Source organism: Pristiophorus japonicus, chromosome 10 (genome assembly GCF_044704955.1).
Source record: "Pristiophorus japonicus isolate sPriJap1 chromosome 10, sPriJap1.hap1, whole genome shotgun sequence".
NCBI lineage: Eukaryota > Metazoa > Chordata > Chondrichthyes > Pristiophoridae > Pristiophorus > Pristiophorus japonicus.
This window is the reverse complement of record NC_091986.1, coordinates 112,340,395-112,356,900: the sequence shown is the minus strand read 5'-3', so window position 1 is coordinate 112,356,900 and position 16,506 is coordinate 112,340,395. Positions and strand designations below refer to the sequence as shown.

The window sequence follows — 16,506 nt, the reverse complement described above, 5'->3', positions numbered from 1 at the left end:
ACCTTCCACACTACTCAGTCTTCCTTTTTCCTCAACCCAGGATTCCCCTCCGCCATGGTTAACATGGCCTTCGACCATGTCCGTTCTATCTCCTGAACTTCTGCTCTCATCTACCCCTCAGAACCAAGACAGGATTCCTCTTGTCCTCACCTTTCACCCCACCAGCCTCCATGTCCAACAGATCATCCTCCACCATCTCCAGCGTAATCCCACCAATCACATCTTCCCCTCCCAGCATTCCGAAGGGACCGCTCCCACTGCGAGGTGCTAGTCCATTCTGCAATCATCCGCTCCCTGTGCAAGTGCAGGAAATGCAACACCTGCCCTTTTACCTCCTCCCTTCCCACTCTTCAGGGGCCCCAAACACTTCTCGGTGAAAGTGATGTACTTATACTTTCCATTTAGTATACTGTTTTCTCTGCTCATGGAGGTGGTCTCCTCTATATTGGGGGAGGAGAAACACAGGTTGGGTGATCGCTTTGCAGAACACCTTCCAGTCCGTAAGCGTGACCAAGCTTCCAGTCATCCGTCACTTTAAATCTTCTCTCCACTCCGACCTCGGCCTCCTACATTGTTCCAATGAAGCTCAACACAAGTTCGAGGAACAGCACATCATCTTTTGTTCAGGCACTTTACAGCCTTCTGGACTCAGTTAAACAATTTCAGACCATAAACTCTGCCCATATTTTGTAGCCTTTCCTTTTACAAAATCCCACTCCCTCTTTTTTTTCTTGGTTTCCCATGGCAGCTGGTAATTATTCTGCCATTCACACCCTATCTTGAGTCATCTTGTGTCCTAACTTGTGCCATTGCCATCTCAATTTGGCCCATCATCCCTTTAGTCTCAAATCTCTCCTGCCTTCCACCCCATCACACAGACCTTCCCTTTTGTTCTTTCCTCCCCCTTAGCACTACCTTAAGAATCTGTTACATTTCAAACTTTTGCCCATTCTGACTCAAGTTCAGCGACCTAAAACGTTAACAGTTTCTCACTGATGCTGCCCGACCCGCTGAGATTTCCAGCTTTTTTTGTTTTTATTAAGCAAAAAAATACTATTCACACATTACCAGTCAAATTCAAGTGTACAACATTTATTATAGCTCAGACATGAAGATAGCAAGTCATCACATGCAAACATTCAGATTCTTGCCCGACAAATCCAATCATAAGCAACTCCATGTATAAGTTCTGATGTAGGGAGTCAAGGTGTGGAGGCGAAGCACTTTATTTTTGGAATGGAACACAAAGATAAAAGAGAGGAAGGCAAGACTTGAACAAGTCGTTCTACTCATTATGGTGTCAAAATCTAATACGCTCCACATAGGAACCCTTCTGTTGTAATCACTTGCAGGTATGGGTAAACACCACAATGGTCAGGGGACAAACTACAAAGCTTCACCCTCAAACTGACATGTGCACCATCTACCTTTATTATGATGAAGTTCAAGAGTGGTTTTAAAAAGATGGCAGAGTGTTTTAACTAAACTCTCAGCTCACAAGGAGTTAACTTCCAGGGGATAAACCCTATGTAGTAAAATGAGAAAGGGGCTTTACAAAGGAATAGGTATATTGCAAACTCCTATAATTAAAAAAAAATGGTGACAGAAACCCCCAAGAAAGAAATAAACTACGGCAATCCAAATGTAAAAACCTCAAATTGAGCAATCAGATCAGTGACGAGTGTAAAAAGGACTCACTTCACCACTGCTCCTCTTGAAGCGGATACGCTTTCAATTCATGCAGTCTCGAACAAGTCAAACATAAAGGCCAATTCTAATAACAGAACAAAATAATAATAATGAACCCCTACATCTTACCAGGAGTAAATGGCTCAGATTTTGAATAGAAAAAAAAAAGCTATCCATCATTAATTGTTTGCAAAACTTGAGATATATTTCAAAACTGACAGTCAGGCAGTTTATCGCAGTTTCATGTGCTTCAGTTGAGTTTAGGCTAGGGACTGGGCAATCTCCCTGATTTGTACCTCTGATGCAGAGTGACAATTGGTTGGAAAAAGTTATAGATGAGGCAACTTATTCTTGATGACCCAGTCAAGACAAATAATAGGGCAACTAAAAAAAAATTACTTAAAAAAAAATTCAAATTTGATGGAAATTTGCATAGGCCATTTAAATCAATGCACACTTTCTGGTCTGTAATACATCCTGCCTGTAGGGGCAAGAGCTAGATGAGGAAATTTAGTATTTTGATTAACCAGTCATTTAGGCAACAAGTTGGTGTTTTTCAAAGCCAGTTAGTTCCATGATTGCTATTTTTCAAAGGAAATCTTTCTAAAAAGATACTGACATGTATGTCAAGTGATGTAAAATAAATCCTTAAAACATATACTGCATAGATCAAAGTATTTATGCCTTTACCAGCACAGACCACCACTGTGATTGTTAAACAGTTAGTCTCAATTGACAAATTATAGAATTAAAAAAACAAACAAGGATTTCATTTGGATCCAGCTATCTGCACTCTATTTCCTTCATCCTGCAATGGACTGAAGGTTTAAAAAAGTAATTCAGAAAACACCCCATTTATCACAAAAAGCTTTGGTATCCCACTCAGCATTGCACGACAAAAGCAACGTTACACAGCAACTTTCTGCCAATATGAAATTGTCTAATTACCATTAAGTTCATCAAAAACAAGTTTTGCAACTTTAATTTTGAACATATCTGCAAGAACGTCCAAGATGGACATCTAAGGGAACACGAGCAGTACAATATCCATTTTGAATGCAAATTTTTTTGAAAGACACATTTCTACAAAGTCAGATCAATTCTTAAAATGAAAGAGCAATTCAAAATTGAAATTTATTTCTCCAGTTTTGCTTCCAGCAAGCATACTTGGCTATTCCCCTTAAAGTTTAGGCACTGGAGTAGCTGCGACAGCAATGCTTTCAATCGCACACTCATCACTGCCTCGAAGGATTCGGAAGTAGCCACTTTCTCCCCATGCTTCTCCCCAGCTATTCTTAACGATCCAGTAATTTTCCTTTGTTTGAGGGTCACTGCCATAGCCTACTAGCAGCACTGCATGATTAGTGAGCTCAAAGGGGTTGAATGGATCACGTAACCCAGTGTGCTGATAAATTCCCCCCTGGTAATGCATAAAATCATTATAAACTTCAAAAGCAACAGACACTGGGCCATTTTTTACCAGCTCCAGTTTCATCACTACTTCATTGCAAGCACCATAAAACCCACCCACATAATAATACTGAGAAGCATAATAACGATAGCAAGACTTCTTAATGGTGCAAGGAGTATCCGTTCCAACATAAGGGAAGCAACCTTCTTCAACCAAACCAAAATCTTGGGCATACTTTCCAGCAATCAGGTATGGAAATCCTCCATCACATCCTGGATGGGATTGAAAAACACACAAGTAATCCGATTATCCACAGCCAACACCATGTAGCATTAATGCTAGTGTGAAAAGACTACAGGCGTGACTCCTCAACCACCAAGAGAAAAAGTGACTTCTGTTCAAAGCAAACAGTTTTCAGTGAATCTGCCATTGTAATGAAACATGTTGGAAATAAACTCAGCTGAAGCGTATTGCAAGCACAGCATCGAGAATACAGAACCCTCGGTGGGGGGGGGGGTCTACCTGGACGCTGTGTTCCAGGAGGCAGTCACACCCCTTGGGTTCATTAATTCAAATTTGGTCCATGGTCAGGGACAGAGGGTGTGACTATGAGTGAGGCAGGTATGGGGCCCCATGGAGAGGCCTCAGCCCTTGCAATTGTCCAATAGGTACGAGGCTCTTGCTCCCTGTGTGGACGAGAGCAGGGACTGCAGGGAGGATAAGCAAACTGACCACAGCACCGTGCTACAGGGGGTCATTCAATTGGGGGGGGGGGGGGCGGAGAAAGTATAAACAAATATTTTGGTGGTAGGGGACAGTATCATTAGGTTGATAGATACAGTTCTCTGCAGCAGAGAGCGCATGTCCCAAAGGCGGTGTTGTCTGACCAGTGCCAGGGTTAACGACATCTCCTCTGGGTTGGAGGGGAACTTGGAATAGGAGAAGGAAGACCCAGTTGTCGTGGTCCACATGGATACCAATGGTATAGGTAGGATTAAGAAAGAGGTTCTGCTGAGGGATTACGAGCAGCTAGGGGCCAAATTAAAAAGCAGAACCACAACAGTTAATAATCTCGGAATTATTACCTGAGCCACGAGCAAATGTGCATAGGGCAAATACGATCAGAGTTGAACACATGGTTCAAAGATTGGTTTGGGAAAAATGAGTTTTGGTTCATGGGGCACTGGCACCAGTACTGGGGTAAGAGGGAGCTGTTCCAATGGGATGGGCTTCACTTGAACTGGGCTGAGACTAGTGTCTTGGCGAATCAAATAACTAGGAATGTAGAGGGCTTTAAACTAAATAGTGGAGGGGGGGGGGGGGGGCGAGAAACAGGGTTCAGGTGAGCAAAAATTTAAAAAAAGTCAGAGCAAGGAGAAGGCAATAGGGCAGGATAGCAGTGGGGGGAAATGATAACCAGAGTGCGACAGGGACGAGACAATGTATAAATGTAAGTGTATCAGAAAGTGGGGTCAAAGCAGGGGAAATTGGTTAAAAAGTTAAAAGCTCTCTGAATACACACAGCATTTGTAACAAAATACATGAGTTGACAGCACAAATATAGATTATAAATGGGTATGATGTGGTTGCCATTACAGAGACATGGTTGCAAGAATATAACGGAATATTCATGAGTATTTGACAATTTGGAAGGACAGACAAACATAGAAACATAGAAAATAGGTGTAGGAGTAGGCCATTCGGCCCTTCTAGCCTGCACCGCCATTCAATGAGTTCATGGCTGAACATGCAACTTCAGTACGCCATTCCTGCTTTCTCACCATACCCCTTGATTCCCCTAGTAGTAAGGACCTCATCTAACTCCTTTTTGAATATATTTAGTGAATTGGCCTCAACAACTTTCTGTGGTAGAGAATTCCACAGGTTCACCACTCTCTGGGTGAAGAAATTCCTCCTCATCTCGGTCCTAAATGGCTTCCCCCTTATCCTTAGACTGTGTCCCCTGGTTCTGGACTTCCCCAACATTGGGAACATTCTTCCTGCATCTAACCTGTCTAACCCCGTCAGAATTTTAAACGTTTCTATGAGGTCCCCTCTCATTCTTCTGAACTCCAGTGAATACAAGCCCAGTTGATCCAGTCTTTCTTGATAGGTCAGTCCCGCCATCCCGGGAATCAGTCTGGTGAACCTTCGCTGCACTCCCTCAATAGCAAGAATGTCCTTCCTCAGGTTAGAAGACCAAAACTGTACACAATACTCCAGGTGTGGCCTCACCAAGGCCCTGTACAATTGTAGCAACACTTCCCTGCCCTTGTACTCAAATCCCCTCGCTATGAAGGCCAACATGCCATTTGCTTTCTTAACCGCCTGCTGTACCTGCATGCCAACCTTCAATGACTGATGTACCATGACACCCAGGTCTCTTTGCACCTCCCCTTTTCCTAATCTGTCATCATTCAGATAATAGTCTGTCTCTCTGTTTTTACCACCAAAGTGGATATCCTCATTTATCCACATTATACTTCATCTGCCATGCATTTGCCCACTCACCTAACCTATCCAAGTCGCTCTGCAGCCTCATAGAATCCTCCTTGCAGCTCACACTGCCACCCAACTTAAAGGAAAAGGAAATGGGGTAACTCTGGTAATAAAGGATGAGATCAGTGCAGTAGTGAGGAATGATATTGGCTCAGAAGTTCAAGATGTAGAATCAGTTTGGGTGGAGATAATAAATAATAAAAAAGGGAAGAAGTCACTGGTGGGCGCAGTCTATAGGCCTCCTTACAGTCGCTACACTGTTGGACGGAGTTATAAATAAAGAAATAGTGGAAGCTTGTAAAAAAGGAATGGCAATAATCATGGGCGATTTTAATCTTCATATTTATTGGACAAATCAAATTGACCAAGGTAGCCTTGAACAGTTCATAAGAGTGTATCTGGGATAGTTTCCTTGAACAGTACGTTGCGGAATCAACCAGGGTGCAGGCTATCTTAGATCTGGTACTGTGTAATGAGACATGATTAATAAATGATCTCTTAGTAAAGGATCCTCTAGGAAAAAGTGATCATAGCATGGTTGAATATCAAATTCAGTTGGCGGGCGATAAAGTTGGAGGACAAAACAGTGTCCTAAGCGTAATAAGGTGGACGAATTAACTGCGCAGGCAGCAATTAATGAATATGATATAATTGGCATCATGGAGACATGGTTCCAGGGTGATCAAGGCTGGGAACTCAACAACTAGGGGTATTCAACATTCAGGAAGGATAGACAGAAAGGAAAAGGAGGTGCAGTGGCGTTGCTGGCTAAAGAGGAAATTAACACAATAGTAAGGAAGAACATTAGCTTGGATGATGTGGAATCTGTATGGGTGGAGCTGCGGAATACCAGAGGACAGAAAACACTAGTGGGAATTGTGTACAGACCACCAAACAGTAGTAGTGAGGTTGGAGACAGCAAACAAGAAATTAGGGATGCGTGCAATAAAAGGTACAGCAGTTATCATGGGCAACTTTAATTTACATATAGATTGAGCTAACCAAACTGGTAGCAATACAGTGGAGGAAGATTTCCTGGAGTGTATTAGGGATGGTTTTCTAGACCAATATGTTGAGGAACCAACTAGACTGAGTGATGTGTAATGAGAAAGGACAAATTAGCAATCTTCTTGTGTGAGGCCCCTTGGGGAAGAGTGACCATAATAATATGGCAGAATTCTTTATTAAGATGGAGACTGACACAGTTCATTCAGAGACTTGGGTCCTGAACTAGAGGAAAGGTAACTTCAATGGTATGAAATGTGAATTGGCTAGTATAGACAGACAAATGATACTTAAAGGGTTGACGGCAGATAGGGAATGGCAAACATTTAAAGATCAAATGGATGAACTACCAACAATTGTACATCCCTGTCTGGAGTAAAAATAAAACAGGGAAGGTGGCTCAACCATGGCTAACAAGGGAAATTAAGGATAGTGTTAAATCCAAGGAAGAGGCATATAAATTGGCCAGAAAAAGCAGCAAACCAGAGGACTGGGAGAAATTTAGAATTCAGCAGAGGAGGACAATGGGTTTAATTAGGAGGGGGAAAAAGAGAGTATGAGGGGAAGCTCACTGGGAACATAAAAACTGACTGCAAAAACGTCTGTAGATGTGCGAAGAAAAAGAGATTAGTGAAGGCAAACATAGGCCCCTTGCAGTCAGAATCAGGTGAATTTATAATGGGGAACAAAGAAATGGCAGATGAGTTGAATACTTTGGTTCTGTCTTCATGAAAGACACAAATAACCTTCCGGAAATACTAGGGGACCGAGGGCCTAGTGAGAAGGAAGAACTAAAGGAAATCCTCATTAGTTGGGAAATTGTGTTAGGGAAATTGATGGGATTGAAGGCCGATAAATCCTCGGGGCCTGATAGTCTGCATCCCAGAGTACTTAAGGAAGTGGCCCTAGAAATAGTGGATGCATTGGTCATTTTCCAACAGTCTATCAAATCTGGATCAGTTCCGATGGACTGGAGGGTAGCTAATGTACCACTTTTTTTTTAAAAAAAGAGAAAACCAGTAATTATAGACTGTTAGCCTGACATCAGTAGTGGGGAAATTGTTGGAATCAATTATGAAACAGCAGCACATTTGGAAAGCTGCGATAGGATCGGTCCAAATGGATTGATGAAAGGGAAATCATGCTTGACCAATCTTCTAGAATTTGGAGGATGTAACTAGAGTGGACAAGAGAGAACCAGTGGATGTGGCGTATTTGGACTTTCAAAAGGCTTTTGACAAGGTCCCACACAAGAGATTAGTGTGCAAAATGAAAGCACATGATATTGGGGGTAATGCACTAACGTGGATAGAGAACTGGTTTGCAGACAGGAAGCAGAGTCAGGATAAACGAGTCCTTTACAGAATGGCAGGCAGTGACAAGTGGGGTGCAGCAGGGCTCAGTGCTGGGACCCCAGTTCTTTACAATATACATTAATGATTTGGATGGGGAATTGAGTTATATCTCCAAGTTTGCAGATGATACTAAACTGGGTGGCAGTGTGAGCTGTGAGGAGGATGCCAAGAGGCTGCAAGGTGACTTGGACAGGTTAGGTGAGTGGGCAAATGCATGGCAGATGCAGTATAATGTGGGATAAATGTGAGGTTATCCACTTTGGTGGCAAAAACATGAAGGCAGAATATTATCTAAATGGTGTCAGATTAGGAAAAGGGGAGGTGCAACGAGACCTGGGTGTCATGGTACATCAGTCATTGAAAGTTGGCATGCAGGTACAGCAGGCAGTGAAGGCGGCAAATGGTATGTTGGCCTTCATAGCTAGGGAATTGGAGTATAGGAGCAGGGATGTCTTACTGCAGCTGTACAGGGCCTTGGTGAGGCCTCACCTGGAACAGTGTGTTCAGTTTTGGTCTCCTAATCTGAGGAAGTACATTCTTGCTATTGGAGTGCAGCAAAGATTCATCAGAATGATTTCCAGGCTGGCAGGACTGACATATGAGGAGACACTGGATCAACCGGGCCTGTATTCACTGGCATTTAGAAGATGAGAAGGGGGATTTAGTAATGGGAAATGTGGAAATGGTTGAGACCTTAAACAATTATTTTGCTTCGGTCTTCACAGTGGAAGACACAAAAACCATGCCAAAAATTGCTGGTCACGGGAATGTGGGAAGGGAGGACCTTGAGACAATCACTATCACTAGGGGGGGTGGGGGGGGGGGGGGTAGTGCTGGACAGGCTAATGGATCTCAAGGTGTACAAGTCACCTGGTCCTGATGAAATGCATCCAAGGGTATTAAAAGAGATGGCGGAAGTTATAGCAGATGCATTAGTTATAATCTACCAAAATTCTCTGGACTCTGGGGAGGTACCAACGGATTGGAAAGCAGCTAATTAACGCCTCGGTTTAAAAAAGGGGACAGACAAAAGGCAGGTAACTATAGGCCGGTTAGTTTAACATCTGTAGTGGGGAAAATGCTTGAAGCTATCATTAAGAAATAGCAGGACATCCAGATAGGAATAGTGCAATCAAGCAGACGCAACATGGATTCGTGAAGAGGAAATCATATTTAACTAATTTATTGGAATTCTTTGAGGATATAACAAACATGGTGGATAGAGGTGTAACGATGGATGTGGTGTATTTGGATTTCCATAAGGCATTCGATAAGGTGCCACACAAAAGGTTACTGCAGAAGATAAAGGTACGCGGAGTCAGAGGAAATGTATTAGCATGGATCGAGAATTGGCTGGCTAACAGAAAGCAGAGAGTCGGGATAAATGGGTCCTTTTCGGGTTGGAAATCGGTGGTTAGTGGTGTGCCACAGGGATCGGTGCTGGGACCACAACTGTTTACAATATACATAGATGACCTGGAAAAGGATACAGTGTAGTGTAACAAAATTTGCAGATGACACAAAGATTAGTGGGAAAGCAGGTTGTGTAGATGACAGAGAGGCTGCAAAGAGATTTAGATAGGTTAAGCGAATGGGCTAAAGTTTGGCAGATGGAATACAATGTCGGAAAATGTGAGGTCATCCACCTAGGGAAAAAAAAAATTATAAAAAAAAGGGAATATTATTTGAATGGGGAGAAATTACAACATGCTGCAGTGCAGAGAGAGACCTGGGGGTCCTTGTGCATGAATCCCAAAAAGTTAGTTTTCAGATGCAGCAGGTAATCAGGAAGGCAAATGGAATGTTAGCCTTCATTGTGAGAGGGATGGAGTACAAAAACAGGGAGGTCCTGCTGCAACTGTACAGGGTATTGATGAGGCCGCACCTGGAGTACTGCATGCAGTTTTGGTCACCTTACTTAAGGAATGATATACTAGCTTTGGAGGGGGTACAGAGACGATTTACGAGGCTGATTCCAGAGATGAGGGTATGATGATAGATTGAGTAGACTGGGTCTTTACTCAGAGTTCAGAAGGATGAGGGGTGATTTTATAGAAACATTTAAAATAATGAAAAGGGACAGACAAGATAGAAGCAGAGAGGTTGTTTCCACTGGTCAGGGAGACTAGAACTAGGGCACAGCCTCAAAATATAGGGGAGCCAATTTAAAACTGAGTTGAGAAGGAATTTTTTCTCCCAGAGGGTTGTGAATCTGTGAAATTCTCCGCACAAGGAAGCAGTTGAGGCTAGCTCATTGAATGTATTCAAATCACAGATAGATACATTTTTAACCAAGGGAATTAAGGGTTACGGGGAGCGGGCGGGTAAGTGGAGCCGTGTCCACGGCCAGATCAGCCATGATCTTTTTGAATGGCGGCGCAGGCTCGAGGGGCTCAATGGCCTACTCCTGTTCCTAATTCTTATGTTATTATTTTCTCAAACACAAAATTCTGATGGGACTGGACAGGTTAGATGCAGGAAGAATGTTCCCAATGTTGGGGAAGTCCAGAACCAGGGGACACAGTCTAAGGATTAGGGGTAAGCTATTTAGGATTGAGATGAGGAGAAATTTCTTCACTCGGAGGTGCTCACCTGTGGAGAGTTGCTGATGCCAGTTCGTTAGATATATTCAAGAGGGAGTTAGAAATGGCCCTTATGGCTAAAGGGATCAAGGAGTATGGAGAGAAAGCAGGAAAGGGGTACGGAGGTGAAAGATCGGCCATGATCTTTATTGAATGGTGGTGCAGGCTCGAAGGGCCGACTGGCCTACTCCTGCAACTATTTTCTATGTTTCTATGTTAAATAAAGGAGACTACAAAAAGGTATGAAGGCAGAGTTTCTTAAAGTGGACTGGGAAAATATATTAAAATGTAAGACGGTTAATGAGCAATGAGACATTTAAGGAGATATTTCGCAAATCTCAACAAAAATATATTCCAAGGAGAACAAACGATTATGGTATAACCATCCGTGGCTAACTAAGGAAATAAAGGACGGTGTCAAATTTAACAATGGCATACAAAGTGGCCAAGATTAGTGGAAAGCCAAAAGATTGGGAAACATTTAAAAACCAGTAAAGAACTAAAAAAAAGGGGAAGATAGATTATGAAAATAAACTAGCATGAAATATAAATCAGATCGTTAGAGTTTCTACAGGTATGTAAAAAAGGAAGGTAGAGTGGCTAATTCTCTGGAGGATGAGACTGGAGAATTAATAATGGGGAATGGGGAAATGGCAGAGACTTTGAACAATTATTTTGTATTAATCTTCACAGTAGAAGACATAAAAACTTCTCAATAATGCATAAATCAAGGGGCTATAGGGAGGCAGGAATCTAAAACAATCACAGTCACTAAAGTAGTAGTACTCGGTAAAATAATGGGACTAAAGGTGGATAGTCTCCTGGACCTGATGGCTTGCATCCTGGGGTCTTAAAAGAAATGGCTGCAGAGATAGTGGTTGCAAAATGCTGCAGTAGAGAGAGATCTGTGGTTCCTTGTGCATGAAACACAAAATTAGTATGCAGGTACACAAGTAATCAGGAAGGCAAATGGAATGTTGGCATTTATTGCAAGGGGAATGGAATATAAAAGCAGAGAAATCCTGCTACAATTGTACAGGGTATTGGTGAGGCCACACCTAGAGTACTGCATACAGTTTTGGTCTCATTTAAAAAATGAGGGATATTCTTGCATTGGAGGCAGTTCAGAAAAGGTTCACTGGATCGATTCCTGAGATGAAGAGGTTGACTTAAGAAAGGTTGAGCAGGTTGGGCCTGTATTCATTGGAGTTAAGAATGAATGAATGAATGAGAAATGAACGTATTGAAACACAAGATAATGAGGGGGTTCGACAAGGTGGATGCAGAGAGGATGCTTCCACTTATAGGTGAATCTAGAACTAGGGTGCGTAGTTTCAGAAGGGGTCGCCCATTTAAAGTGGAGATGAGGAGGAATTTCCTCAGGGTTGTAAATCTGTGGAATCATCTGCCCCAGAGAGCAGTGGAGGCTGGGTCATTGAATATGTTTAAGGCAGAGATAGACATATTTTTCAGTGATAGTTGAGTGAAGGGTAATGGGGACCAGGCAGGGAAGTGGAGCGGAGTCCATGATCAGATCAGCCATGATCTTAATAAATGGCCGACTCCTATTTCTTATGTTATGAGACATTCATTTGGATTTTTATTAAAATATTCATACTGGCTGTGAAGCAACAGAGGATAAATTAATGTTAGGCAAAGGCAGCAATTTCAACACTTAACACTGTGGGGCGAAGTTTCGGCCTCAGTTGCTCCTGATTTTTTTGGAGCAACTGGTGTAGAACGGAGTATCTTAGAAATTCAAATTCTCGGTATTTAGTTCGCTCCAGTTCAAGTCAGTGAGAACAGTTTCACTTTGGAACAGAATTTTTTTTTTCCAAAAGGGGGCGTGTCCGGCCACTTACGCCTGTTTTCAAAGTTTCGGCAGTGAAAACTTACTTCAAACTAACTTAGAATGGAGTAAGTGAAGATCTTTGTACGCTCGAAAAAACCTGTCTACACTTTAGAAAATCAGGCGTAGGGATTGTGGGGGGGGGGGGGGGGCGGGGGTTGGTTTAAAAGGGAAGTTTACAAACATTAAACACTTCAGTTTTACACATAAAGAGCCATCATCAATAATAAATGATAAAAACATCAGTAAATCAACCAATAAAAATCAATCAAAAAAATTAAGAAATAATGTTTTTTTTAAAAAAAAAAATCAATAAAACAAAACATTTTCTACTTACCGACTGCAGCACCGGGAGCCCTCCAACAGCGTGCTGGGATGCCCCCCTCAGTGTCTCCACCTGTCTGTGTTGGGGGGGGGGGGGAAAGAAGGCGAAGGGGGGGGCGGGGAAGAAGGGGGCGGGGAAGAAGGGCGAAGGGGGGGGGCGGGGGAAGACGAAAGGAGAAGGGGGGCGGGGAAGAAGGGCGAAGGGGGGGGGGGGGGGAAGACGAAAGGAGAAGGGGGGGGGAGAAGACAAAAGGAGAAGGGGGGGGAGAAGACAAAAGGAGAAGGGGGGGGAAGACAAAAGGAGAAGGGGGGGGGGAGAAGAAAGGAGAAGGGGGGGGGGAAGAAAGGAGAAGGGGGGGGGGAAGAAAGGAGAAGGGGGGGGGAAGAAAGGAGAAGGGGGGGGGGAAGAAAGGAGAAGGGGGGGGAAGAAAGGAGAAGGGGGGGAAGAAAGGAGAAGGGGGGGAAGAAAGGAGAAGGGGGGAAGAAAGGAGAAGGGGGGGGGGGGAAGAAAGGAGAAGGGGGGGGGGGGAAGAAAGGAGAAGGGGGGGCGGGAAAAAGAAAGGAGAAGGGGGGGGGGGAAAAAGAAAGGAGAAGGGGGGGGGGAAGAAGAAAGGAGAAGGGGGGGGAAGAAGAAAGGAGAAGGGGGGGGGAAGAAGAAAGGAGAAGGGGGGGGAAGAAGAAAGGAGAAGGGGGGGGGAAGAAGAAAGGAGAAGGGGGGGGGAAGAAGAAAGGAGAAGGGGGGGGGGAAGAAGAAAGGAGAAGGGGGGGGGGAAGAAGAAAGGAGAAGGGGGGGGGAAGAAGAAAGGAGAAGGGGGGGGGAAGAAGAAAGGAGAAGGGGGGGGGGGAGAAGAAAGGAGAAGGGGGGGGGGGAGAAGAAAGGAGAAGGGGGGGGGAAGAAGAAAGGAGAAGGGGGGGGGAAGAAAGAGAGAAGGGAGAAGAAAGGAGAAGGGGAGGGGGGAAGAAAATGGAGAGGAGCAGGGGAGAGAGAAAAAGGAGGGGGGGGGGGGGGGGGGTGGCCGGGCCTGGTTGGGCCCAAAACTTCGGGCAGGGCCCGCCCCAGCACCAGATTTACAGGTTGGTTGCATTGGGTCGGGTCCAGGAGCGCGGGTCGGAGGGGGGCGGTCATGAGCACGGATCGGGTCGGGGAAGAGAGAGGTCGGGTTGGTTCGGGTAAGGAGGGAGCACGAGTTGGGTCGGGGGGTTGCGGTCGGGAGCACGGGTCGCGGGGGGGGGGGCGGGGAGCCGGTCGGTTCGTGTCGGGGGCGGGAGGTCAGGTTGGGTCGGGAGGAAGCAGGAGCTAGGCGTGGGAGGCAGCATTATGCACGCAGCCCCAGTGAGGCCATTCGGCCAGGGCTAGGGGCTGTGTGCTTCGGGCTCCTCCCACACAGTTTTGGGCGCCTGGAGCTACTGCACATTCGCCCCCAATGTAGCGCGCATGTGCAGAGGTCCCGGCATTGTTTTCAGCGCAGGGACCTAGCTCCACCCCCCCCACAGCTCGCGCTGCGTCGCGCCCGGCTCCAGAGGACCAGCAGGGAGCCGGAGAATAGGTAAGTTTTTTTTAGGCGCACTTTGTGGCGTGAAAAACGGGCGCCCAGGTCGGGGCTACGCCGTTCTAGCAAATTTTGAATATTAATTCATATTTTGCAGCCCAAGAACAGTTAGTTGAATGTGTTTTGTGAAATCACAACCTAAAAATCAACAAGATTGTCCTTAAAGTGCCGAAAGCAAATATCAATGAATTGAACAATACTGCTTTTAGTCAATTACCTTGTGAATATTGGCTGCAGGAAATTATCTGCTGTGTGCTCAGGATTGGAGCCTGTGTGTTGTTCGTCAGAATACGAATACGGGCTCCAAGCATTCCCATGGAAGAAAAGGAATAGCAACTGCCACAGTTGCCTGGAGTAGTACAGAGACACAAGTGGGGTCAGACAGAACAACGAACCGAAAAACACCAATGTTTGTTCAAGTGTCAAATTGTGCAAAGTTAAGGCTGATCAAAAAGTTAAAAACGTGCTCTATCTCCCATGTATGGAATCTTTACTCAACTATCATACCTTAACATGGCACATTAACTGGAATAGAGCCCTCATTGCCCTACAATCCAAGCAGCTGCTGCCTAGATAACACCTTTCAAAGAAACAAGAGTACCCGTAATCATACATCAGTTGTTGGAACTGTAGATAACCTAATTAAATGCAAATTCATGAAGGACTATCTACATGGACGTGGCAAACAGTAGCAAGAGTATGTTCAGTCTAGATAATTTTTTTAAAAAGCAGCAATCCAGCCACAAAATTGTGCCAAATTAGATAATGAACGCAGTTGAATTCAATAGTCCAAAGAGTCATTCTAAAAGTAGGTCATATAGGTTAGCAATTCTGAGCAGAGTTTAGGTTGCACTGAACAAAAACAGAGTTAGGCTACATTTTGCTATATTTACATAATCAAAAGAAACTACAATTACATTGGAACTTTTTTGAAAGCTTTCTTTGCCAAAGTATTTTATTGACCAGGCCTCAAACATTTCCAAGACAAGAATTTCAGAAGAGGTCTTGTAACAATTAGGTTACTGCATTTAGTACCACAGCACAATGTGGGAAAATGTAAAGTGAAACAAAGGAATATGCTCCCCCAGTCAGCACCAAGCATCTAAATTTGGTTATTAACTCATTAGAAACTATTCCCCAAAATAATTCCCTACTGTACAAATGAGTATTCAATTTTCTGTACCAATCATCTCTCCAGACTCTCTCAACATGCTCATTTGTGCCAACAGTACTTAGTGTAGTTGGTTGTGTGATGTGGACCAATTCCCACTGGATTGTGATTGCCCAAAACCAGCAGAGTAGATTTTCATGTCAGACTGGGCAACAAGCTCAACTGGTGCAATCACAGTTCAACAGCATGCTGCATAAAACCCTCAAATTCCAATTGGTCATGGTTTTGGGCCTAACCAATTGGAAAAAGGACTGAATCTGCTTAACACCAGATCTACCCATTTAGAACATTGCATACATTTCTGATTTTAACAGAATCTGAACTTCATTTTAAATGCACAAATCATTTAGACATGTATGGCACTTTCCAGCACCAACTCATGTTCACTCTTCATTCAGATTTGCTAGGCCAAGAGCTATATGTAGAAAGCCCCAGATAAAGAATCCCAACAGCCTTTTAAGGCCATTTCCATTTTATTTTGCACTTTAGGTACCCAGGAACCAGTTAGTCATGCTCTATTTGGCACTGGCTCCTGGGTACCCAAGCAAAAAAAAAAGCTGCATATTGGGTTTTGAGGGGAAAACAAGGAAGATGGACAGAAGTATGTCAGACAGGTCAGGCTGCTCTGCACTCATTTGGTGATACCTTCATCTACAAACCAAGGGGTACATACTTTGCTATTCGTAGGATTAGTGCAATGGAGGCAGGGGGTTGGAGGGGGGGCTGGAGTAGAGGTGGCTTCAATTCCCAACAGTGGCCATGACAAACAGCCACAAATGTGATACATGAAGGCCCAACTAACCTTCTTTGGAAACACATGTTATAATATGCTTTTGAGAGATAGATGATAGAAGGCATACAAGGGAGCTACAGTCAGAGCCTTGTTGCCACATCCACCATGATACCACCAACCACAACTGCAGGCTCGGTCACATCCATGTAGCAATGTCTGTGGGTAACTGGATTCACAAGTCAGCAAGTGATCTAGATGCCATACTGCCACCTTTACAACAACACCTGTACCAAACATGCACAAGACTGGTACAGCCAGCAACAGCTAGCCAGCTGCCT

At 44.1% G+C, this 16,506-nt stretch overlaps 1 protein-coding gene across 1 annotated transcript in view; it reads right to left on the bottom strand.

Moving 5' to 3' along the window:
• Positions 1-1,071: 1,071 nt before the first annotated feature.
• Positions 1,072-16,506, bottom strand: part of ctsc (cathepsin C) — a 44,756-nt gene continuing 29,321 nt past the window's right edge. Inside the window, exons 6-7 of the mRNA XM_070892002.1 lie at positions 14,482-14,613; positions 1,072-3,372 (exon numbers count right to left, since the gene is read on the bottom strand). Coding sequence (XP_070748103.1) covers positions 2,870-3,372; positions 14,482-14,613 — 635 coding nt within the window. The 3' untranslated portion in view covers positions 1,072-2,869. The remainder of the gene's footprint in view (positions 3,373-14,481; positions 14,614-16,506) is intronic.